Source organism: Paramisgurnus dabryanus, chromosome 7 (assembly GCF_030506205.2).
Source record: "Paramisgurnus dabryanus chromosome 7, PD_genome_1.1, whole genome shotgun sequence".
NCBI lineage: Eukaryota > Metazoa > Chordata > Actinopteri > Cypriniformes > Cobitidae > Paramisgurnus > Paramisgurnus dabryanus.
Window position 1 is genome coordinate 27,424,418 of NC_133343.1, and position 25,046 is coordinate 27,449,463.

Genomic DNA, 25,046 nt, shown 5'->3' on the forward strand with positions numbered 1-25,046 from the left:
AAGGCTCTATAAATGCTGAAGAACTGCAATTTTATGTGACTGTAAAAATTCATGTATCAAACATGCAATAATTATATTTAACAACAATAGGAAATAACTAATTTCTTATAATTTATTTAGATTTTTTATGTTAGTGAAAAGAAAGAAAGAAAGAAAGAAAGAAACCTTCGTTTGTAAAAGTTGTAATTTTACCAATGAGTGGTTATCCTTCAAACAGTGCAAAAGCACACAATAACCTAAGAGTTGTCCTCTTGCTCTTGTCTGCATAAAAAATAAAGTGTCTGAAAAAAATAAATAAATCTATGGATGTAAATGTTATGTAATTTAATCTGTCATTTTAAAAATAAGTTTGTATTTTCACATCTAGTTTTAACCTAATCAACATTTGTTCAAAACACAAGATAATGTCAAATTAAGTAATTCCAGTACAGACATAACAATAACCTTGTTTAATTTACTCAGAATAAAACAATTACACATAACGTTGTGCCTTGTCCAATTCACTTAATTGAAACAAGTAGATACAACATGACCCACTTAAATATGTAAAAATTATGTTAACTTAATCATTTTGAATTGCAACTACATGAATGATTTTTGTTGATATTACCAAATGGGCAGTGGATCTGTATTTTGCTTTGTATGCAACTGCATTTGGAGTGTATTTTTGTTATTTTCTGCATTTTAGAAAGACTTGATAGTGATTATTGGTCGCTTATCATTGATTTAGAAGATTTTGTGTTATTTTTAGTTAAGTTTGATTACTATCGTGCAGGAAAGTGGTGCTTTGGTAGTAAAAATTTGAGACACTTCACTCAATGAGCACTAACTGTGTTAATGTGTGAAGATGAGTTTCATCTGCTCATCTTATGCATCATACAAAAACAAAGTAGATCCAACTTAAAATATGTTATATGAATTTAAGTTGAATTTCATCAAAAATATACATTTGGAACCCTTGAAGTTATGTAGATCAAACACATAAAATAATGACTAGAAATACTAAAATTAAGTTTACTGTATAATTATATTTCAGTAAACAGAAAAATAAAGTGGTTTGTACAAAGACTCTTGATCATATGACTATGTAATAAAATTATGCAAAAAAATCATATTTTTTAAGTAAATCAAGAAGAAATTTTTATCAGTGTGTGTCTGAGTCACAACCACTAAACATAATCTCTTCCAATAAGATGTTTAGTGTAGATGAGATAAACATTAAACATATCAGTAAATATACATAGACTTTCGCTTAAAACTGAAACATTGTGCACCATGTCAACATGATTTTCAGCTTGCTCATAAAATAGAGTACCATAAAAGAACAATATTCCTCAGTAGTTAAAAGGCATATAAATAATGAGTCTCAGCAGAAAAGGTTTATTGATATAAAGTTTTGTCCTCCTCAGAGAAGATAATGTCACAGATGATAGCAAGAAGGTCTTGAGCATTGTCACTTGAGTCGAGTCGGCTTTGTACGTGGACGCTTTAGGATCATCATCCATTCCAGAACTGAACTGCAAAACAGGTTTCTCCTTTAGAGAAAGTAGCCCTCTTTATTTATCCTGAGCCTGTGACATAAGTACAGGTTTAACTACAGCATTTTTAAAGTGCTCATAAAAATGAAGGTTGACTAACATTTACGCAAATATTGAATTGTACATTGTATTACAAGTAAATAAAAGTATAACGTTCATACAGTTTAACTATGCAAATGTCCAAATACTTTAGGGCACTGTACAGAGCTTACCGGATGGCTGGACCACCAGGTGTAGTGGTGATATCTTGAAAAGTTACAGTTTTCAAAGCAGAAGCTTATCTCTTTTCACCTTATGCTCTGTGTTTGCAGTAATCTTAGACCATCTCTCATATCCATCAACAGACAGGCATTGGATATCAAAGATATCCTCAACCACAATAGAAGTTGGTAATGTAAGGATGGGAACACACATAAAATCCAGTGAACTGAACACCTCCATCCATGTATGGAGGATTCCAGATAAAATCTAAGAAGAAATACATATGCATCTAAATATCTCATTGACATTATTGCTACAACAGTATGTGATATTTAAGGTGCAAAATTAGGATCTCACATTTATGAGATCTTAGGGTCCATCCTGTAACTGGTAGGTGGCAACCACCACTGATCTATTTAGACCAGTGGTGGCACCTTATCTTGGTAATGTTAAAAGATGGGTGTGAGTGAAACATTGTGCACCCGGATCTAGCCTAATGATAAGTATATGGACAGCAAATTAATGGATACTTTGTAAAGTATGTCAATTGATTAAGGTTAAATTTCTCTCTAAACTCGCGTAAGAAAGGTGTATGTGGCACAATGGAGCTCGAAATATTAAAAAAACATAGTAATGATGTCACAAATTGCACAGCTGATTTACGACAGCTTTGCTGAGACTTAGGCTGCGTCCGAAACCGCCAACTTCCATACTATATAGTAGGCGAAAACAAGTAGGTGAGGCAAGTATGTCCGAATTCATATATTCCAAAAACAGTAGGCGAAAAGTACCCGGATGACCTACTACTTCCAGCAAGATCCCAAAGTGTTAATTCAATGGACCTTTAACTATCCAGTGAGCCCCCAGGAGAGGAGTTATCCAATGAAGAAGAAGAAGAAAAAGGAGAGGTGTTGTTTTATTAAAAAATGTCCAACGTGCTCTATTCAAATCCAAAAACGCATATATTAAAACAGCTGTCCCTTGTGGTTAAATTGCACTAGTTTAATGTCATTCCAGTTAAAGAATAACTTGTTGTTATGACGAGGTATGTCACGTGAGATATATCAGCATGGCGGATATAGTGCGTCCGAATTCATTCATACTTTTCATATGCATACTGTGTTCTAATGGTCAATGAGCTTCTTCATTTAATTCAGTAGCCCGACCCCCTGTGGTGAACATTATTTCACCAAGTAGGATGTGATCCTGGATCAACACCATTGTTGGTCCTGGATCAACATTTTCATTAACCAATCGGATTGCAGGATTAGTGTGCTAGATTTAGGTTTAGGATAGGGTATAGGGGCCTTTAAGAAATACTCATCAAACTATTATTTCACACTCATTGGTTAAAAAAAATGGTTAGGATTTGAGTTAAGGGTAGGTTGGGGTATATTTGATTACGTTGATCCAGAATCAACAAAAAGCCTTAATTTGCCTACTTGCATGCTATATAGGATGAACAAATTAGTATGCAAAATGAGTATTACATCAGAAACTTCAGTATGCTTCAAACAGTGTGTGAGTAATTCCCAAATTGTCCGCATGGGTCTCCAACCCTGTTCATGAAAGGCACCTGTACTGCAAATTTCAGTTCCAAGCCCAATCAAACACACCTGAACCTGCTAATCCAGTTGTTCAGGGCTATCTAAAAATTAGAGGCACGGAACTAAAATATGCAGGACGTTGGAGACCTTTGGGCTACTGAGATTTTTAAATGTGGGTTGGATACTTTATTTATTTATTTATATAAGGCTGAATGGCAGCCAAATTCAGAAAGTTTAAAGAATTTAAATATACTTAAAAAATGTTTTATTTATATGGGCTTCTGGAAGCTCTTTTCGAGCGTTAGTGATATATAGAGATATATAGATAACAAGATGTCTTTGGTTATTGTTAGCTATCATATGTAAACGAACATACATGAACGTGAATACATGGCTGATATCGGGAATAGTGCTCGTTGTTTATTTCAATATGTGCTGATAGTACACGATTTTAGGGACTGAAATCTTTAGCATTATGGCAATCCCATACATACACAGCGTTGATCTCCTTCAAAACTACATGCAGCGCAGCATGCTGAGTGATCGTTTCACAACAGCTTGTGAAACACAAGGAAGCTGCAGATGTTTATGCCTCTTTACTAGTGGCCAACGTGACTACACACAAGCGTTGTTTATATGCAAGACCAGCCCAGTTCTTCTTGTTGCACGCCCACACTGGCTGTTACATGAACTTATATCATGATTTTAAGAGCACTCCGGTCATAGAAGGACAGGACACCGTCGAGACGACTTTTATTGCTCTAAACCGATCAACCAGTTGATCTTTCATTTTGGGTAAAACTCTTTTCTGCTTTCTTATTTCCTTAAATAGTTTGATTTTGCAAACAATAGTCTACCATCGTGTTAAGTAATGTTCTGTAGATCACGTGACTACCATTTTGTTAAATAACTCGAGACGTTCATTCCTACGATAAACATTCTAACTTTTATGGGGAGAATTGCAATATGTTTCGGTGTTTGCATCGTCTCAATAAATAAATAATAACGGATTGCGTTTTAAAAGGACGTTCGCGCGAGGTTACTCCAGCGTTACGATAAGGTGCGCGCGCACTGAACCAAAACTTGCGCTTGTCGAATTTCTGTATAATTATTCGACGTAAATAGTTTAGAAGTTGCACTAGTTTATGAAAATGGGTTAAATTAAAATGTTTATTTTTAAATACTGTTACTTGTGCTGTTATTTTACTGTTTTATGTAATGCAGTTTATTTGCAATACGATTCAAAGCTTGATTTATTATTTAATTCAACTTATTTATAGCCCATTAATCACAATTTTCCATTGTTGCAAAGCAGCTTTACAAAAAACACATTTTCGAACAACTAGCACAGACTAAAGAAAAAGTACAGAAACATAGAATAGCCTATTTTAGCATGATTTGTACATTTAATTTTCCAGATTGCACTAAAAGGATGTGGATTCCAATGCTGAGTTTTACTGCCCTGCCTCACTTGGGTGGGATAATGGGAGGTATAATCACAAGAAGGGAGGTGAAGACCTGGTACACCACACTTAAAAAACCTTCATGGAGGCCACCTAATGCTGCTTTTCCAGTGGTCTGGACCACTCTTTACACTGGCATGGGGTTTGTACAACAATGCTCACTTGTCTAGATCTTTTACACATGTAAAGAGGTGGAAGATGTACCTAAGTTAATAAGTAACTACAGAGATTTGCAGAGAAAGGTTGCTGTCATCTAAAAATGCCACACCCTTATTACTTTTTAAATGGTGTGTACACTTTTTTTTTTATATAGATATGGTTCATACCTGATTTGGAAAGAACTTGGAGGCTTCACACAGGATTCACTGGTTCCACTGGGGCTCTATGGGACACAGCTTGCATTAAACTGGGCCTGGACACCAATCTTCTTTGGTGCACACAAGATTAAACTGGTGAGATGGGCTTCATTGTCACCAGTGATAGATTTAATTTAGTTAAAATGAAGCTCCCTGGTCTTTAGTAACTTTTATAAACCATAAACCTTTGCAATTTACTGTTTTTTTTTTTCTGTTACAAAATATTGAAAAATCTGTTTTTGCATATAAAGGACAACCTGGGAAGTGCTTCTTTACTTTCAATAGTATTGGAATTTTATGTGAAGGGTAAAACATGATACCACTTGTAAAACATTGTGTAATTTTGGTATATTTGAATAAATATGATTATGCTCTTCTGCCCAATATAGGCTCTGATAGAGCTTTTGCTGCTCACTGGCACAGTAGGAGCTACTATGGTGTCTTGGTATCCCATCAACCGCACCGCAACACTTCTGATGGCACCATACCTGGCCTGGCTCTGCCTCGCTACCTCCCTCAACTACCGCATCTGGAAAGACAATCCAGATCCTAAAGAAGAATAAAGAAACCAATGAAAATGAACACTATTCTAACTAACAAAACTGATTGTATACACTGAATATACTACACTCTAAAAACAAACCGTGCTAAATAGCCCTAAAAGTGGATCTTGGCTCGTAATTATAGAGGAACCATTTTAAGTGCCATATAGCACCAATGAAGTACCTGTGTAGAACCATATCTTGCTATGTAGAACCACATGTGGTGCTAAAGTGGTGCTATATGACCCCCATATGGTTCTTCATTGGTGCTTCATAGGTGCTATATAGCACAAGAACCACTTTTAGTGCTATTTAGCACAGTTTGTTTTTAAAGTATATACAAAGGTAAATATTGCATATTGCTTTTACACTTTGTTTAATGATCATTTTGCGCTTAATATTTACTAATCTACTTTTAAGCTATGAAAACAATGGTGCTTCTCTCTCAATATCAGCTGTAGTTAACAGTTTTTTTCAAATGTGAAAAGTCCCTTATAATAACAAAACAATTGTTTACTTGCTTCCTTGCCTATTTTTTTTTATAAATGTTCATCTTTTCTTTCTTGAAAGGAAATGTAGTTAAAATTTTACATTGTTTTTTGCAAACGGCCAACTAATTTGACCAGTGGCCGGTTGCATAAACATAGCCCAAACTTAATACTTTGTCTTAAGAACTAGTCTGACTGACCAGCAGTAATTAGTTTGGGCTGATCAGTCCTACTTTTTAATGTAACTGATTGAAAAACCAGCCTTAAAAGAAAATTACATGACTAACTTGTATGACCAGTCCAAGGAGTTTATGCAACTGGCCACAGGTCACAACTTTTGTGGTTGTGTAAGGGTGGGGTTCAGATTTTATCATCTATATCATTTGTGAACACATTCTACATAATGGCGTAGTTCATATTATCAAAAAACTGCAAGTGATCTATCCAGCGAACTCCCCATTACTATCTTGTCTCCTTTACCTAAACTACAAAAAATACTAAAACAGCATTATTTTATCATAACACTAAATCAAAGGCCAGAAACATCATAACAACTTGTATATCATTGGAAAGCTCCAAGAATGTAGTTTTCATATTTAAAACCTTATTGAAGTACTAATAATGCAGTGACAGTAATGTATTAATTTGTGACAACAGTATGCAGAAAACTAATGACACCCTGTTGCCTTTGTTGGTAAAACCAATAAAAGTGTGACAAAAACCTTCAAAAACCTTGAAATTTGGATCAAAACTAGCTGGGACTTATGGCTATATGTTTCATGTCTAAAATTTTTGCTTTTTAACATAAAATATATACTTTATTGCATTATTTGTATATAAAATATATATATATTTGATTTGAAAAACTTTGCGTGCATTCTTTAAAAAAGAGAGCAAGACTTTTAGACTAAAGAATGCCAGAGTTATATTAACTTAAAGGTGCACATCACCTTTTCATACCCCCACACAAAAAGGGGGGTGACAGTTAAGAGGTTTTAAAAGACATCTCACGTAAAATATGCTAAGTGCAGAGAGAAATCACTGTAAAACTAAACACAAAGTGCACTTAACTCGTGACTCAGAGTTGTTTGAATCCTGTATGACTTCCTACACTAAATATGAAAAAAAACAGAATGTCCAATCTGCTCTTTTCCATTCAATGAAAAATGGTATGACTGTCCCTAGTCCCCACCCACTTTCAAAATATAGAAAATAACTTTTTCGTTTTCCATTAAAGAAATTAAGTTTTGAATAACATGAGAGTAAACAGAAGCACTTCTTGGGGGGGGGGGCTATTTATTACCATCTAATCCAGAAGTGGGGAACCCTGGGTCCTGGAGGGCCACTGTCCTGCAGAGTTTATTTCCAACCCTAACCAAACACACCTGAATTTCATTTCGAAGTAATCCTGAAGACTTTAATTAGATTTTTCAGGTGTGTTTAATTAGGGTTGGAACTAAACTCTGCAGGACAGTGGCCCTCCAGGACCAGGGTTCCTCACCCCTGATCTAATCTCAAGTGTCACTAAAATTGAAAACTGTTAAAAAGTTTTGTTACTAAAATAACATTTGTTGTGCTCAAATGCAAACGATAACATAGATTTGCCTTACTGAACATAAATCATTATTTTATGATAAAATACATTTATCTTTATTATGATAAAATGGAAACCACCAAAATGATTAATTAAATGCATGTCGTAAACCATGGCTTTTACCCATCTATACGAATATGGAAATTATATGAGAAATCATAAAATTAGTTATTTTCTAAACGATCATATAGGGGTGTACGAAAATATAGACGCATGTGAATATCGTGAAATTTTGGTTGGCAATACTGTGGCAGTTGTTTGGAGTTTACATCCCGGCCACTAGATAGCATTCTTCTTATCTCTGAACTTAAACAGTGACAGGAAGTACTTGCATAGGGGCGTGTCACAATTTTTGCGTATGGTGGTGTGTTCTCAATGACAGCTTCCCTACAGTTATAGCCTATTATTTTCCTAAAATAGGAAATATCATTGAGTTACAGTATCACAACATGTACTGTGATGCGTATTGTATCGTGAGATTCTCGCCAACACACAGCCGTATGAATCTGTTTTAAGTCTTGAAATAGTCTATGTCCTACTATTAACATGAGAAGATCTACAGTGAATATTTACATATCTACATCTTAATTGTTTTATTTGAAAATGTGCAAATGGGGAATAAATACAGTCTGTACAGTATGATGATTATTTTTCAGCTTTTTCAGGAGGTGGTCCATCTTCAGGTTTGGAAGAGAATCGGTCCATTAGTGTCTTCCACAATCCCTTCTTCTCCTCATCTGTCTGTTGCATGTTACCTGGAGAAGAAAGAAAACTTAATTGCATATGTGAAACATCAGCTTCCACTCTGATTGTGAAATGACTTTTTGAGCATTTTGCTATTTGACATCAAACAAGTAATATATGTCAATGTACATTTAGTTGTTTAAATAATACTTTTTTATTTTGAGTTGTTTCCCTATATATAAACTTTGACAAGAACTAAAAAATTCTCACCTGTGGCCAATAGCATTCGACACTCTTCCACTGTTACTCCTGTAAAACTTGTATCTTTTGCTCTTGGGAACTGTAAGCAAGTTAATAGACCAAAAATATGATGCATGCCTCAATTCACTTTAAAAATTTTAAATCATTTTGAAAATATGACTTCCATCTAAACCCACCTTTTCTTTGTACACGTTACTGTTGATGCGGGCCAAACTTTCATACATTTGATCACATTTCTCTGGATCTGAAATCTTTGAGAAAACAGTGACTTTTATGAGTACAGGCATCATTGCTTTAAATCTTGTCTTTGTTTATTTGAAGCTCTTAGTTTGCAAACGCTAACTTCAGCCCTTCAGTTGTAATAAATTGTAAGTATGTAGTTCAAAAGACTTATCTAGAAATGTTACAACAGCTGATATAATAAATGCTAAAGTATACTACAGTATAGAATTTATTTAATAAAACTTTGTATCAGAAACTTGTCTATTACAGCCAGCTCAACACATTTCTTATTGTTTAATGAAATGTTAAAACACACTGTGGAAAAATACCCAAGATGACACTTGACATGCAAGGTCTGAGCAACAAGGGTAAAGCACGCAAGTTAACGTTAAGTAGTCAAGCAAGCACCTACCTGTGTATTTTCGCCTTCTCTGAATGCACTGGCTACTTTCTGGCGTAAAAATGTCCCTAAATCTCGACCTCTCTTTGATTCGTCTTTTGGCCATTCCTCGCATAGCTTGAGAAATCGACGGTATCTGGTTGCAGACATCTTTTACGTTCAGAAATCTTTGGTTGTGTGTTTCACAACTGTACTCAGTATGCTGTAAATACGTAAACCGTGGAGAGCCAAACCGTATGGCGTTTCAAAATCAAAAGCGCTTTCGCCTGCATTCGACGCTGCGCAGACCATTCGCCCCATGACAATGAAGTACCGCGAGTGCTGTGCCTTCGAAACGCTCTCGCGGTACTTTGACGTCATATACCGATCGGTCGCGCGAAGTCGAACACGATGGAATCGCAGACCTCACAGTACAATTTGTACCTGCTAAGGATCCGTAATGTGAGGATCTTAACCTCGTGGTTTGCCGTAGAAATTTCAAGGTAATATCAAAGGCGCTTGCTTGCTAATAGTTGAATTTAGCAAGAAATAAAATGAGCGGAAAGAAAGCTGAGGGACGACCGAGTAGTGTCGTGGGATGGATCAACACCGCTTGTCGTTTTGCGACGGACAGAAATGATTTTAGAAGGTTTGTTAACAGTTTGCAATTTGTTTGAACGCCATGGGAACATCATTGATATAGCTAACCATCAATCTGTTTTTCCTGTGGCTCATATTACTGTTACATGCCTTATTATTAAACGTTTTTAAAACCTTGGCATTGATAATCACGAGGATATTAGGGATAACTGTATTGATCGTAATTTAATTGTTCATTCAATGTAAGCCTGAGCCTCCTCGCAAGCATTTCAATGCTCAATTGAATTAAAGGGATAGTTTACTTTAAAATGAAAATTCTGTCATTTACTCATCCTCATGTTGTTCTAAACCTGTATACATTATTTTTTCTGATGAACACAGAAGATATTTTGAGAAATTATGATAAACACAGCAAATAGTGACCATTGACTTACATAATAGGAATAAAAAATGATGGAATTTAATGGGTACCATAAACTGTGTGCTTACCATCATTTATCACATTTACAAAATATTTTTTCCTACTATGGAAGTCAATGGTCACTTGCTGCTGTGCATTTATAATCATTTCTCAAAATATCTTCTTATGTGTTAATCAGAAAAAAGATCATCATGTTGAGTAAATGACAATTTTCATTTTAAGGTGAACTATCGCTTTAAAAATGCAGTTTTGTCTTAGTTTCATAAATCATTTTTATTGGTTAAGCAATATGCAACTTGTAAAAGTATCCTTTTTTTTTTAATCAAATATGTAATGTTTTTGGGCTTATTACAGGAATCTCCTCGTAAACCTAGGTTTATTTGCAGCGGGTGTTTGGATCGCAAGAAACCTTTCAGATTTTGACTTGATGTCCCCACAGCCAATCACGTAACTGCAGATAAACGATTACAATTTCACAGGTAAGGTAAAAAAATTCAGAAAGCATTGCCTGTTCACATCTCTAAAACAGATGAAGCCTAACCGAGTTTCTATTTTTAACACAGGTGATGCCGAAACTGAAGAACAGAGACATTTTGCGCAGCAGGTCTTGTTGAACAAGCCCATTTAGAAATACAAATTATTGACCACAGTTGTAAATCTTTTCTGTACACTAGTTGTTGAAATAAAGCCCACAAACCTGGAACATTTTCCTACAGTTTATTCATGAATAAATATTAATATACATCATCAATTAAATTTACTTGAGATAATAATAATGTCAGTTGGAATTAACGTTTAGACCTCCTTGCATTGCACATCTTGGTTTTTCTGGGAACACACCATCTGCATGATATTCATAATTGCAGACTTTTACTGTGAAGATAAACTTTTGATCCAGGCCTCCTTTTCCAATCTAAAGACAAGAATTTACCATTTAAGAACTTCATGATAAAAGGATTTAAACAGTCAACTATAAATATAGGCTTAACTTAAAAGAAATGACTCTTAGTTTGTGTGTAGCGTAAAAATTACAGTGTACGTGCAGCCAGTATAAAGGAGGTGGAGGTTTTGTTGTGGTTCTTGTTCAGATGTAGTAGGAGAGAGTTAGGGGGTAGTCCTAAAATCTCTCTTTTTATTCCCTCCACACAAACATTTTCAGGAAACAGGGCATGATCCTGCACAATGAACCGGTGTCCACTAGAAGTACACAAAAACAAGAGCTATCAGTTACTTGAAAACTAGGAGATGGTTTAATCCAGGGGTTTTCAAACTGGGGTCACCCAGAAGGTTAAAAAAAAAAAAAAAAAAAACTGTAAACAGTCTGTGTAGCCAATTATTCATTATTTGTTTGTGAACCGTTGTCTTTATAATATATTACTATTTATCTAACAGTGGGGTCCCTTGCTAAAGTTTAATCATATGCAAGGGTCCCTGCCATCAAAAAAGTTTGAAAACCCCTGGTTTAATAACCCTGACTAGAATTACAATGTATGGTCCAAAATATATAGTTAAAAAAAATGCATTGAACAAATGATCATTTATATCATACCTTCTCAGAGAGAGTAACAAAAGATCATTAAAAAGATGTATGTAGATGTCTTTACGGGAGACGACAGAGACTTTGTGATTGCCTCCGACAAGGAGTTGTTTCAAAGGTCCTTCTTGAAGCAAATGACGCCCTCGAGTGATTAGTGGAATGGACTAATTTAAAAATATAATATACAATCATGATACGAACACGTTATTAGGACATTTACAAGACATTTCATACCTTGACATTTCTAAAATCCACCAACTTGTCCAAATTAACAAGAAACTCTGTACTTTTCATTTGCTGGACATTTCTATCACACTCCGCCATTATCTGCAAAATCAAAGTTCATAACCGGTTTGTGCACTGTGTATACAGATTAAATGCATGCAGGTCTGGTTTCACAGACAAGGCTTTGCTAAAACCGGGATTAGGCCTTAGTTAAATTTAAATGTATAAACATGCATTAGAAAAATACATTACTGGTGTGTCTATGGCACTGGTATATTTTAGGATCTATCAGTGCTAGTTATTTTCCCATCTTGAGCCCCATTGACTTCCATACTAGGAAAAAAGAATACTATGGAAGTGAATGGGGATTGGTCGGTTTGGTTTCAGACATTCCTCAAAATATCTTCCTATGTGGTCATCAGAAAGACTTTATACAGGTTTATAACAAAATGAGAGTAAATGGCAGAATTTAGATCTTGGTGTGAACTATCCCTTTAAGCCTGGTGTGTGAAACCGGGGGTACGGTATAAGGGTCAGTGACAAAAACAGTCTGGCAAAATGAGAAATTCAAAAATAAACTTGTTTTAACCGCATGCATCAGGTATATTTTAATGAACATATTGTATTTGTTTATTTTAGGCAATAAAAATTACATTTGCACCATTTTTATGAAAGTTAAGACTGAATGGACCTGAAAATGTCAAATGGTGTAACCGCCAATTGCGCCAAAGAATGAAAAATATTAAATATTTTATCCACCTTGATGGCATGTAAGCGTAATCGTCAAAAAAACATTAAAATATCATTTTATTAGTAATTTCTAAATATAAATTTTAATGCGTTTTTGTAATATTTGTCCGGACATATGCTGAAAACGGCTCTGTTTTCTAAATAATCTTTGACAAATGATGTAAAAATCGAAATACTAGTTACACCAATCGACACAGACCGGTTACACCACATTTTTGCAATTATCCCCCAAATATTCTTTCAAAATAAAACCAGAAATTTTAGACTTGGTCCTCAAAAAAAAAAAGAGAAGGTATGCAAGTAATCTGCAATTTGTTGTTGTTTACATTTAATTAAACCATACGGACACAAAGTCATTAACGTCACGTCATTGACCCATTAAATAAAATGTTGACATTATATCAGGCAGAAATTTTAAATGATGACATTGTGACACACTTACCTTCTGAATAGCTTCAATGGCTTCCTTCAGATTAGAGACATTAGGACAACCTCTAGCTCGCTTTAAGATATTCTGAACCAAACATTAAATTCACATTCACTAAATATATCATTAGACCAAAGTAACACAACATTTACTGCAAGTTTCTGCAAAACATGTGTCAAGGAAATCTAACCTCTAGTAGAAGTGTCATTCGTGTGATTCTCTGGAAGGGAAGGATCAAGAATGACTTGAGCGTTTGTCTTTGGCATAACGGATCTTTCTCTAGTTTCTTCAAAATCACTGCGAATTTCTTGTTGCTCTGTCTAGTTGGAGGTCCAAAATAGCATTAGCATTTTTATTGCATGCCGAAACATTAATGTGAAAATACAGAGATACTTACAACAGTTGAGTGATGAGAGCCTCCTGGTACATCATGTTGGTGATATACGGCACATAGACTTGTTTAAAGCTTAGCTGGTGATTCAAAACAATATCGCCAGTCTGTGACATCACCACATTCTGTCTGAGATGAGACTCAAGATCCTGCAGAAACCTTAAAGCAGATTACTCAAGAGTTACTCAATGTATGTAGCCATTTAATGCATAGATCGTTGTGAATAGGTTGCATGCCAATATTCATAAAAGCATGAATAAGATCTAGTAACTATAAAAAGTAACTGTGGAAAAATAAGATCATACCATGCATATCATTGTGTGGAAATTCTTATGATCAGCATTTGCATAAGGTGTCTATACATCAATATAAAACATAAATATTCAATAAATAAAAATAACATAACTAAAGGTGAAGCTTTGAATATAGTCCATACAATTTCAGACCAGGAACCATCCAGTTTACCATAGTAATGCCATCAACTGACTTACCCCCATGTTTCATGGCAATGCAAGGCAATTGAAAGCTGACATTTACAAATTATTCGGTCTTTACCGTTCACTGACTCTGCAGACTTCCTTTAGGTTGGAGAACAGAACGTGATGCTCCACACGAGACAGGATCTGTTTAAGTTCTGCCGAGCACTGAAACACATTCATCGCTACCACCAGACTCTTCTGATAGGAGGCTTCTGACACGATCAGCTCAAACATGGCCTGGACAGAAGACAAAAAGTGTCATCAAGATTTGAAAACATGCAGTTTTTGGTTTTCTCCTGCAATGTACACCTCTTGAAGCTGGATCTCGGGTGCGGTGAGGGCACCTAGCAGACCCTTTGCTTGTGGGAGCTCCTGCCACAAAGCATATGATTTAACATGCTGTTCTGTGGGGCTCAAGACAGCAGGGCTTGAGGGAGGGGTAGATTTCAGACTAGGAAGACGTACAGATGTCACCAATTCTGAAAACCCTTTCTGCCGTGCCCTGTGTAAATCCTTCTTCACGGCATTCATCCAATACTCCTGATATAAAGGCACAGCTATAAATGAAATAAGATGAATAATGAATAAAAGCTACTATTCAATTGAGTTCATTCATCAACTATTTAGTATAATGCCGCTCTTATCATTTTATAAAAAAGAAAATATTTTTTGCATACTTACAGCACTTGATGTACTCTGATTCATATTTGGCAACATACGTTTCCTCTTGTTGCGTGTTGACATCCACCTCATCTGCCCTTTAATGAAACAAGGAAAAGGTAACGGCTTTGTATTTACATGCAAACGCAAGTGTGTAATAAAAATGATTGGGTATTTCTGCAGCTATTTATGTCTCATAAACGGCATACCTTCTAACCTCATCTTCCCCACGGCTCATATCAGAGAAGTCCATCTGACTGGCGCTCTCTTGAGAGGTAACAGACAACAAAGATGATGAACGGGGTAAAGAAAACGCCATAAACCATAACTGTGAGCTTGCAACAGATCGAAGGGCTTCAGACAGTCCATCGGAGGTGCTAATAAGGATACATCAAAATAAACTTTAAACCACTAGTTGAATAAATAAAAAATAAAAAAACTTTACAAACTATGAAACGCGTTCATAGGCGGAGTAGAGTTTGTGCTTGGGGACACCTACCGGGAAACAAGGGTACTGCAATACTTTGAGATAAGCGAGAGTGCACTTTCTTGGATTTTAAGTACGATTTAAATAAATTAAAATACTTTTAGCCTGACGTTACTCAGTCTACCCATTAAAATACTAAGATTAGAAATAAGATACAAATTAGGCTTGTTCGATTTCATATGGCACCGCAAGAATCGACAGCCCGTTGACGTCAAAGTACCGCGTGAGCAGTTCGCGAAATCATACGGAGGAGTTTGCTTTAAAATCGCTCTCGCGGAACTTTGACGTCATCTGACGGTCGTATCTTGCGGCGCCGCATGAAGTCGAAAAGCCTATTCTTATAATTCAAGGTTCAGACAAAATCACGGGTCTCTGCCCCCAAACTCCGCCTATTTGATTGAATGTTACTTACCAATTAAATCGTTCAGGTGCAATACAGTCCTCACTTGTTTTAGGGTTGTTTTCATCCAACCTAGGACAAACAGGCACAACTTCTGTTTCTTTTACAACAGGCATCATATCTCCATGGTCCAATGACCTTTCATCTTCCTTGACAAAAGCCATGCAAATGCTTTGTTTATCACCTACAGAAAAGGTTTGTGTCAAAGATGTAATTAATGATATTTAATTCCTCCGTACAAAACTTTACTATACAGTAAAGCTCTATGTCACTTTCAAGACCAATTAAAAACTGGCGAAACGAGTCACGTGAATCTTATTTATTTACAAGTGTTCTCACCTGTGCAATTGCAAACAACCGATTTCACTTAACACCCAGAATTTGATTGGACATGCCATGGTGATAAAAATGTTTATATTAGAAAAAACATATAACATATCTAAGTATAAATAATTTATTATTATCAATAAAGTAATTGATTGTGTTAAATTTCAAACCCAAATACCAAACCTATCAAACATTTAGCACAATAAAATACAAAATGGGAATCTGGGAGAAATTTCCTACCTCGCAGAGGCGGACACTACAGTAAATTTTCCAAGCGTTTTATAAGAGTGTTTGTCTTGGGGGGAAAATTTACTTTTCTAAAAAATGTTCACTACATTCTAAAGCATAGAATACTGTGTATTCCTTTTATATTGTATATTAAAATCGATTTAATTCCTAATTACATAAAATTGTGACATTTGTTTACTTTTACTTTTCTTAAGGAAAAGTACAAAAGTACTTTATACTAAGTAAAAGTAAAAAAATGCTAGATGTTTTATGTACTTAAATAATAAATATAAACCAAAAACTTGAAATTATGAATTGTAGTGGAGTAAAAATTATTATAATATGCTTTGGAATGTATGTTTTCCAAAGTAAAAAAAAACTGATAAAATATGAATACTTAAAATGCTTAAGTAGTGTCCGCCTCTGCTACCTTGTTTAAAAACAGCACATATATGACCCAGTCCGTAAAAACCCAGCTAGTCTTTTTTGCAATTTACTGTTTTCTACATAAAATCATATAAAGAACAATATAACCTTGATATTTTTAATATTGACTGAGTAAGGTCATGTCGAAATCAATGAGTTCTTCCAATCTTGATTAGATTAATGTCACAAATGCAAATATTTAAATGGCCCTACTTAGAATTTAAATCATTTTTATATAAAATATGATACATTTGGCATAGAGTATAACCCAGACATGCGTTTATTTGTATGATTTATCAGAAATATTTGAAAAAATCTAAAAGAACAGCCAGAAACACACACTCGAAACTTTGAAATATAAAGAATCACTTTTTCCTTTTATTTGGTTTTGAACTGTTTACAAGTTGTAATATTTTCAAACAGGTTGATCTCAACTGATATATGACCCAGAGATTACAGTTATAAAATGATGAGATGTAGACATGACAAGAGAGTATAGACAGCTGGAAAGGGCATTTCCGAACTTTACAATAAAATCAAAACTGTCTAGACAGGAGTCAACAAATAAGATCAAACACAGAAAATTCAACATAATGTAGTGGTTGCTGCTCGGAGACAGAAATCTCTTTCCGTTTATCCACTCAAAAACACAATATAAAAATACTAACACAAAATCCTACCTTAAAAGATATACACAACTGATGATGATGATAAAAGCGTTCCTCAAACAGTTATGATACTTTCACCCTTATTTGCATCATTTATAAATCACTACTACTGTCAAGGATGGACAACGAACACATACGAGGTTTTGGTAAAATCTACACTTTTAATTATTTTAAAGGCAACCTATTGAAAACATGTCAAGTTATACAGGATTGGCAACTATAAAAAAATAATGACCTTAGAGATGTTTGGACATTATTGCCAATTGAAACGACTGGAAGATGACTGTAATGCATGCTCTACCAGTTCACCAACATCTCAGAATGGTAAGAAACAAGCTCATTCTGATGCTTCATACACTGTAAAAAAAAGATTTGTTGGTTCAACCTTAAAAAGTTACCTGGTTGCCTTACAATTTTGGATTTATTCAACTTAAAATTTGAATAAACTCAAAAATTAAGGTAACCAGGTAATTTACTTTTACTACAAATAATACAACTTTTTTTTACAGTGATATGTTTCAAGTTCAGTAAACATCAGGGACAAAAATCACTTTTGAGATCTAAAACCATGCAGTTATTGGATGAGGTTGAAGTAAATTATTTCTATTATGTTAATTGTCTGACAGTTCAAATTAATTCAATTCAAACCCATAAAACCAACAATCCATTAGGAACAACCGAGGCAACATGCAAAACTTTTTTTTTTTAAAGACTGCAGACACTGTTTTGTTACAATTGAGATATGGCCAGCATCTCGAAAATTGATTCTGTACGTTGGCAAAGTTAAGAGCCATAATTTCATAGACCATCCAGTACAAAACAATGAGGACTGCTAAAGAAAAACCACAGCATGAAAAAGGCTCAGATGTTGAACTGATGCCACCGCGTGTTGATTCTGAGTCTAGGTGGGCACAGTGATCGTTCTTGCTAGCAGCATCAGTAAGGCAAGCTCCACGTTGCCTTGAGCCTGTTCCAGCGCCTCAGCAGCCTCGTTGGCCGAGAACCCCGATGCCTGGATCCTTTGCATGTGCTCGAGTGGAAACTGCCCAATTGTGGGCTGTGATGAAGGATGGATGGGGTCTTCAAGGGAAGGATCCATCTCAGGGCCTTGTGTTTGAGGATGAGGAGATGCAACAGGCTCAAGGCTAGAATCGGTTGATGAGCCAGATGCTACAGAAAGGGGGAGTAACTGCTGAGGCAGATCAGCGGTGTCAAAGCCTGAGGTGTTACCATCTGCAATGTTCGGCCCTTCCTGACCTTCTTCCTTGAAAGAAGTCTCCAACCCAGAATCTTCATGATCGGGATTTCCGTCAGGGCACTGAATACTTGGTTCATCTCTGGGATCTACTTGTAGACTTGTAGTTTGGCTCTCTAAGTGTCTTGGATTGCTAGAAGCTGGTAAGTCTTTCGTATCATCCATTGATTGAGAAGTCAAGTCAGCTTTGGCAACGCTTTCGTCCTTGTCGTTTGTTGTGGCAGTATGAGAAACATCAGTTGGGTTCGGATTGACAGCAGAAACCTGAGCAACTCCATCAGCATCCTGTCTGGGTGTTGGAGTATTAAGGTCTGAAAGAGGGCTCTTGTTGGGACAACTGTTGGACATTAGAAGCTTATGTAGCTCCTTGAGGGCTTGAGCCAGAGATGGAGTGTTGTCCACCTCCCGCTGGTCTCTACCAGAGGACACTGGTTCACTCTCCATGGCTGGCCCACCATCCATACTCTTTTCAGAGTCTGAATGGACCGGAGAGGGCTCAGAAGAGCAAGGTTGAAGGTTCATCTCTGGAACAGGCATGAGTTGGGGTTCAGCCTCGGAAACATCTTCCATCACACTGCCTTGATGAGGGACGTCATGGCCAATTTCCAATTTTGCATTTGTAGAAACATCCATGTCCACCTCCTGATCTAATGTCTGAGAGCATGGGTTAAAAAGAGTAAAAGAAGAAGGTTCTGCTGATACGTTACTAGAGGAAGTAATATTTTCCCCCATGACCGTGTCTATCTCACTGACAGAATCTCCTGATATCGTGCTTCCTCTCCCTTCGTTGTTCTCGGACACAGTAGTGAAGAATGGTTCCTGAGAGGGAAGAGTGCTTGGGATAGGAGCATCTGTTGTCTTTAAGCAAGATGAATCAGCTAGTCCTTGGGACTGAGGTTTGAAGGTGTCATCAGAGAGATCTGGAGAGGGTTCAACCTCTTTTACAGGCTCTAGAGAGGATTCAATTGATTCAGTTGGTGTGGGAATATTCACCGGAGGTGCTCCCTGGTTTATCGTGGCTGGGGCAGACTTGGAACGGTCTAGGTTAAGACTATGGGGATGACTTGAGGTCGAAGATGTTGCAGGTTTGCTGAGGGGTTTAAATGGCAGGGATTGTGGTGAGGTAGTTTTTCCATCTTCAATATCTATAACATATGACAACAGTGCTTCAAATTATTAATATATAAATAATTTCCTAAGGTAAATAAAACCATGCAAGCTCAGCCAATTTTCCAAAACCATGCACAATAGTTAGCGTCATAATCAGGGGCGCAGGAAGTAGGGGTGGCGAGGGTGCTGCAGCACCCTTTAATTACACAGGATTGTAATTGCAACACAAATTTTGGTCCATTTATATTTATTCATTTTTTCTATAAGTGCAAATAGCATCCACTCTTAGTTCCACCTACCCACCAAAGATGTTTAACTAATTATTATACATTCAGAGAAAATATTTAAGATTTTACAGTGGTCCAGACCTCTGTGATGTCATAGCTGGTTTCAGCCATACACACAGCACCCCAACCTAAAACATCTTCTTGCGCCCCTGGTCATAATTAGGCACAAAAAAACTCTGATTAAAGATAGGAGGGGTCTTACTCACAAAATGGATGCCCTTTCTGTGCGTACCAATGTTTGATATGTTTGTTATGTATAGGTCTGGTTCAGATATTGCAATATGGTAACTAAACATCCATTGTGTCCATGTGACTGTAATACCTGGTAGGTAGAGCCCTCTCCAGCTGTCAGTCCGTATGACATCAGTGCTGTCCTGCTCATAGTTAGCACACAAACAACACACATTGCATGCAATAAGAGGCAGAAAATTAGCAAAATGCATTCAAAAAAAGTGAAACAGGAAGCATGCATACATCAGTCACATTAGTTACACAAGGTGGTATTCAAACCTGATGCATTGTGATATAGTTATGTTTATGTATTATAAGTTTTACTTTGATGTTGTACAGCACCTTGTGAACTGGGTGAGTAACCGGTTTGCACTGCAACCAGGATAAACAAACTATACAAATGCAAGGATATTTCCCTCACAAAATGAAAACGCATTACAGTATTCTGATTCTAAACCAAGAAATTCTGCTATAAAGTGCTGTGAAGGATTAATTCCTTGCATCAAAACTGTAAATCTATAACAACTTGTTAGCCGTGCAATTTCTCTATCTGCACATCATGCATCATACCGCTGTCCTGCACAGATCTTTGTATTGCCTCCGCCAGCTCTCGGTCCGCAATCTCCTCGGGTTGTGCTTCCTCTCGTCCCTCTGGCCCGTATGCCAGCCGGGCACAGTCAGGTAGCTCTGCCTCAGGCAGAAAACGTGTCTCTGTACCCGTTGTCCCAATCAGGAGGACATTTTTCTTTAGATCGATAGAACACTAAATAAGACCAAAACAGGTTGTGGGTTGAATGACAGCCAGTGGGATACATAAAAGCAGAAACATCCACTGTAAACTATCTCTAGGAATTAAAAACATTTGCTTACGAATTTTAATGTAATAGTTTATATTTTTGATGTACTCATGTGGATAAGAACTGAACAGCTTGCTGAAAAAATGATTTGCCAAATGGTCTGTATGTCTTGGTAAAATGGAGCAAATCTATATCCGATAAGTTTCATTCTATTACTGCAACAGTTACATAGATTTTATTACACAAATAACACATTTTGATTGGCTAGAGGCCAATGGTTTCAATCAGACCTGGTGTCTCTTCAGCATGTCAAGTCCTAGCAGCATGTCCATGGGCTGATCTTCCAAAATGGAGAAAGAGCATGGCAAGAAATCTCCTTCAATCTGCACCTGGGCTGGATCATAAATATATTTACATTTTATTGATCATAAATATTGTCATAAATGCATTATGAGCATCAAAGTCTGATTTCACGATTTAAATCTTTGACATGACCTTACTTAGACAATATTAAAGATTTTAAGGTTATATTTCCACAAAATGTTAATGTAGGATGATTTAAAAAAAACTATGAATCACAAATAACTTTATCTGGGTTACATATTTTGTATACTTATTGTAGGAGTCATACAAATGTATTAGGCACCAGTGGTGGCCGGTGACTTCTCTTCCGAGGGACGGGAATTTTTTAAAACATGTTTTGGGAGTGTCATGTGACTCGTCATGTCAAAATATGTCTTCGGTGCGTCATGTGAATCTATGTGCATCATAGGGGATTTATGATTAAAAAAAAATACGGTGACGTTTACAAAATACTTGCTAATACGCTCATTTAACACTAAACTCTAATTACATACGAGTATCTGGCAAACATGAGCGTCTCTTTTATCATAAACCCCTTCGAAGCATCTGCAGCATGCACATATTTTGACATGATGCGTGATGTACATAAATTTAAATGACATGCCGAACACATATTTTGACATGACGAGCCACACACACAACGGGCTAAATACATGTTTTGATGAGCTTCGCATCGCGCACCCTAAAGAAAGAATTCACCGGCCACCATTGTTAGTGACAATAGGTTAACTGAAATAAATGTCATACCCAAATGAACTCTGCCGATTATTTTCTGGGTGCCAACGCCTTTGGCAATGCCAGCCCAGCGCCTGTCTACCAGACGCATGATATTACACCGCTCTGCACATGCTTGGCTCATAATGGTCATCTGAGCTCCTAAATGTCCGGCAAAATAAAACGTTTTATTAGATTTTTACAAAGAAATCTCAAATATTACAGTTAGCAAAGTGACACTCTCTGAGGCTTAGTAATTAAAAATTAATTATTTAACAATGCAACTTCCTATTAAAAAGAACAAACAAAAAAAATTACAAAATATCATATGACTACCTGAGTCAACAAAGGCCTTAACTGGATGTCCATTGACTATGCAGTTGATGTAGAGCATGACCACCTGGCCAAAACTCTCAGGTGCTTCTTCCATTGCAATGGTCATATTCTCCTCAATATTGTGCTGTCTGCAATTTAAAAATAACAATATCATGCATTATTAACTTTTAGCTCTATGCTGTGTGGTTCTTATGATCCGATTTTATTCTTTATATCATCTCACCCATTATTTGTTACCTTATTTCCTCTTCAATTTTGGCCTGAGCCTCCAAGTCAAAGGGATCAGCGGTCAACAGTCTGATTCTCTCCTGCTCTCTCCGTGCTCGGTCCTGCTGCTGCTCCAATAGCACCTTATTAAAACGGTCTGAGGAGAGAAACTGACAATTATTTTATGGACATCAGACATTTATTTATGCATTTGCCAGACGCTTTTTTCCAAAGGCACTTGAATTGCATTACAATATCGAGTAGTTTATTCTCCCCTACTGTCTATTTACCAAGATCTCCACTCAGCAGCGCTTCAGCAAGGGCGGGGTTTCGCTCCTTCAGCAACGACAATTCGTGTGGATTTGCCAGCAACATATCACGGAGCAAGGCGGGGTTGTCCAGTCCCTGAGAAGAAACGCCTGAGGCTGAGTCTTGGGTGGTAGCTTGGGGCTGCTGTGACTGGGTGGCACTGGGACGCGGGGTTTGTTGCGGTCTGTTTTGTCTTCCTGATGAGCTTCCAGGAACAGAGATGGAACTAAAATCGATGCGAGGCAGACCTGAAAGATTATGAGTCATTATGTTTAATGGGTTGATAAGTTTGCGCTTTATGAAGCCATTCTAGTTATGCTGGTTTACCAGGCATTGTTGGTGGTGGAGCTCGTGTCCTCTCTGCCTGTCTCAATACTATCACGTCTCCATCCTTCAACCCATAATTGCCCAGGGCACGGGTGGGATCTTGTAGATGCTGCTCTGCATATGTGATCTGTTAGGAGTGTTACAGAAACGGATGCAATACATTTATTTAATTCATAAAAACTTAGATAACATATTTTACTTAGATGAAAGAAATCTCGAAGTACTTTATAGTTGTACGGTTCATCGCAGACACAAAAATAAAATAATTTTGGTTGGTGTTCAAGCTGGTTTTGAGAGGATACTATCCAAAACTGTTTCTCTTTCGTTTTTCACATCTGCTACCATTTACACATTTATGAAAAACAAGCAAGAAATTAAGCATTTTATGTTTTTACGTTCTTTATTTTCCATAAAGGGGGCTTCACACGATTAAGTTGCACGACAGGATTCAGGCTTAGCAAACAAACTAGGTTTCATTGTAATAGTTTGGCTCGACAAATACTAGTTACCAGACTAAACATGACATGTTAATTATTTTTTAGTCGTGCTGTTGAGATGGTCATAACATACTATTTATAACATAAACCCACCGGCTTGGAAATAATTTGTTTAGTCAGGTCGCTAGCATTGTTGCTAACTTATGTTGCAAGACTTTTAGAAGATGTTTACCTGAATTTCCCCAGCGGGTATTCCTGATTCTAGCTCGCAAAGAGCCACAAAATCCCTGAGTTCAAGCTCCGGGGAAACCTCCAGGGCGAAGGTGGTTTCCGAGCGGTCCCTCGGTGCACAAAACACGGTGAGCAGCATTGCGCTCGGGGTCACTGGAACCCGGTTAAATCTCTCTCGCTGTCACAAACTGCCTCCACACCAAAGGTCTCTTTAATAAATGTGGCCAGGCTTGTCCTGTTTAAGCTGTTGTTACGGCAAAGTAAAGCACATCGAGAAACAACGTGATAAATAAACACAATTCACTTGTAAAGAAATTCCCTTCTCGTTCACTTCCTTTCCAAAGCGCTTATGCCACTGCCGTAAATCGATTACGTGTGTCGTGCATCACTGAGACAGGAAGTGAAAGGATGGTTCGACGTCATGCAGCGATTCGAGAATCAACAAGCGGATGATATCACAGTACCGCGAGAGCAATTCAAAGTCAGTATCCTCAGTATGATTTTACGAATTGCTCTCGCGGTACTTTGATGTCATGCAAAGTTGGTTCTTGTGGCACCGCATGCACTCGCTTATTCCTATAAAAAAAAATTTAATCAACGATTTCAATGTGATAAATACTCACATTTATTAAAACTTGATAATTAATGAGATTTTATCCCAGCATTGACAGTGTTCCAAACTTTTTTAATGGAAACAAATAAATCAGAGCTTCTTAAACACCAAAAGCTCCAATTACTTGAATCATTTCCTACACTGTAAAAATACGTTTGTGGCTTAGTAAATGTAACTAAATAAAAAGAGCAAATTCTAAAAAAATTCTTGTTTTTAACCAAATTTTTGTAAAAATAACACAAAAAGGTGAGTAATTCTAAATGAGCACACTATTTAGTAAATTCAACTGAATGTTATCATTTAAAATTTGTAAGAAGGAAATTAAATTAATAAATATGGGTTGAAATTACTTGAATTATTTTAGTAAATATAACTAACTAGGCAGTGGACTAAACATAATACGCTGGATTTACTTAAAAACATAGTGCATCATTTTTGCATCCAGTTTTTTGAGTCAACTTTACATGAAATTTTAAGCAATTGCTTAAAATTCCATGAAAAACTTACGTAAAATTACAATTGCTTAAA

The 25,046-nt window shown here is 36.5% G+C and overlaps 5 protein-coding genes across 6 annotated transcripts; 2 read left to right on the top strand and 3 right to left on the bottom strand.

Annotated features, from left to right (window-relative positions):
* Window positions 1–3,934: 3,934 nt before the first annotated feature.
* tspo (translocator protein) lies at window positions 3,935–6,168 on the top strand. Its single transcript, XM_065264694.1, has 4 exons — window positions 3,935–4,081; window positions 4,705–4,891; window positions 5,063–5,201; window positions 5,495–6,168. The coding sequence occupies exons 2-4, from the start codon at window positions 4,719–4,721 to the stop codon at window positions 5,666–5,668; spliced, it is 486 nt and encodes a 161-aa protein (XP_065120766.1). The 5' UTR covers window positions 3,935–4,081; window positions 4,705–4,718; the 3' UTR covers window positions 5,669–6,168.
* A 2,139-nt stretch (window positions 6,169–8,307) lies between these two features.
* On the bottom strand, window positions 8,308–9,527 carry uqcc2 (ubiquinol-cytochrome c reductase complex assembly factor 2). Its single transcript, XM_065264855.2, has 4 exons — window positions 9,309–9,527; window positions 8,851–8,925; window positions 8,684–8,753; window positions 8,308–8,484 (listed from the first exon to the last, which is right to left on the bottom strand). Exons 1-4 carry the CDS (start codon window positions 9,444–9,446, stop codon window positions 8,375–8,377), a joined length of 393 nt encoding a protein of 130 aa, XP_065120927.1. The 5' UTR covers window positions 9,447–9,527; the 3' UTR covers window positions 8,308–8,374.
* A 196-nt stretch (window positions 9,528–9,723) lies between these two features.
* On the top strand, window positions 9,724–11,003 carry tomm6 (translocase of outer mitochondrial membrane 6 homolog (yeast)). Its single transcript, XM_065264856.2, has 3 exons — window positions 9,724–9,924; window positions 10,651–10,775; window positions 10,860–11,003. The coding sequence occupies exons 1-2, from the start codon at window positions 9,830–9,832 to the stop codon at window positions 10,745–10,747; spliced, it is 192 nt and encodes a 63-aa protein (XP_065120928.1). The 5' UTR covers window positions 9,724–9,829; the 3' UTR covers window positions 10,748–10,775; window positions 10,860–11,003.
* Window positions 11,004–11,069: 66 nt separating this feature from the next.
* On the bottom strand, window positions 11,070–15,931 carry LOC135746239 (rho guanine nucleotide exchange factor 19). The gene is made up of 12 exons (XM_065264854.2): window positions 15,665–15,931; window positions 14,975–15,142; window positions 14,787–14,863; window positions 14,415–14,662; window positions 14,182–14,342; window positions 13,633–13,785; window positions 13,426–13,555; window positions 13,251–13,322; window positions 12,068–12,160; window positions 11,846–11,997; window positions 11,329–11,493; window positions 11,070–11,209 (listed from the first exon to the last, which is right to left on the bottom strand). The coding sequence occupies exons 1-12, from the start codon at window positions 15,814–15,816 to the stop codon at window positions 11,167–11,169; spliced, it is 1,614 nt and encodes a 537-aa protein (XP_065120926.1). The 5' UTR covers window positions 15,817–15,931; the 3' UTR covers window positions 11,070–11,166.
* Window positions 15,932–16,989: 1,058 nt separating this feature from the next.
* On the bottom strand, window positions 16,990–24,274 carry ddi2 (DNA-damage inducible protein 2). Of its 2 annotated transcripts, XM_065264509.2 has the most exons (10): window positions 23,907–24,274; window positions 23,238–23,364; window positions 22,892–23,158; window positions 22,632–22,758; window positions 22,395–22,522; window positions 22,092–22,220; window positions 21,272–21,375; window positions 20,755–20,947; window positions 20,276–20,327; window positions 19,613–19,701 (listed from the first exon to the last, which is right to left on the bottom strand). In XM_065264509.2, the coding sequence occupies exons 1-9, from the start codon at window positions 24,042–24,044 to the stop codon at window positions 20,317–20,319; spliced, it is 1,224 nt and encodes a 407-aa protein (XP_065120581.1). In that variant the 5' UTR covers window positions 24,045–24,274; the 3' UTR covers window positions 19,613–19,701; window positions 20,276–20,316. The 2 variants fall into 2 exon arrangements, with proteins under 2 accessions (XP_065120580.1, XP_065120581.1); XM_065264508.2 differs by lacking the exon at window positions 20,276–20,327 and having other exon boundaries at window positions 16,990–19,701; window positions 23,907–24,273.
* Window positions 24,275–25,046: the final 772 nt, after the last annotated feature.

Excerpts from the sequence above, each read along its gene's own strand:
- ddi2 (XM_065264508.2), bottom strand. The coding sequence starts at position 24,044 with ATGCTGCTCACCGTGTTTTGTGCACCGAGGGACCGCTCGGAAACCACC. Across the intron at positions 22,221-22,394 it reads TAAGGCCTTTGTTGACTCAG|GAGCTCAGATGACCATTATG; the intron begins GTAGTCATATGA and ends CCGGACATTTAG. Across the intron at positions 19,702-20,754 it reads AAGATCTGTGCAGGACAGCG|ATATTGAAGATGGAAAAACT; the intron begins GTATGATGCATG and ends CATATGTTATAG.
- uqcc2 (XM_065264855.2), bottom strand. The coding sequence starts at position 9,446 with ATGTCTGCAACCAGATACCGTCGATTTCTCAAGCTATGCGAGGAATGG. Across the intron at positions 8,926-9,308 it reads GAGAAGGCGAAAATACACAG|ATTTCAGATCCAGAGAAATG; the intron begins GTAGGTGCTTGC and ends GTTTTCTCAAAG. Across the intron at positions 8,754-8,850 it reads GTAACGTGTACAAAGAAAAG|TTCCCAAGAGCAAAAGATAC; the intron begins GTGGGTTTAGAT and ends ACTTGCTTACAG.
- tspo (XM_065264694.1), top strand. The coding sequence starts at position 4,719 with ATGTGGATTCCAATGCTGAGTTTTACTGCCCTGCCTCACTTGGGTGGG. Across the intron at positions 4,892-5,062 it reads ACTCTTTACACTGGCATGGG|ATATGGTTCATACCTGATTT; the intron begins GTTTGTACAACA and ends TTTTTTATATAG. Across the intron at positions 5,202-5,494 it reads GTGCACACAAGATTAAACTG|GCTCTGATAGAGCTTTTGCT; the intron begins GTGAGATGGGCT and ends TGCCCAATATAG.
- LOC135746239 (XM_065264854.2), bottom strand. The coding sequence starts at position 15,816 with ATGGCTTTTGTCAAGGAAGATGAAAGGTCATTGGACCATGGAGATATG. Across the intron at positions 11,494-11,845 it reads TTGTTACTCTCTCTGAGAAG|TGGACACCGGTTCATTGTGC; the intron begins GTATGATATAAA and ends GTGTACTTCTAG. Across the intron at positions 11,210-11,328 it reads ATACTGGCTGCACGTACACT|ATTGGAAAAGGAGGCCTGGA; the intron begins GTAATTTTTACG and ends TCTTGTCTTTAG.
- tomm6 (XM_065264856.2), top strand. The coding sequence starts at position 9,830 with ATGAGCGGAAAGAAAGCTGAGGGACGACCGAGTAGTGTCGTGGGATGG. Across the intron at positions 9,925-10,650 it reads GACAGAAATGATTTTAGAAG|GAATCTCCTCGTAAACCTAG; the intron begins GTTTGTTAACAG and ends GGCTTATTACAG.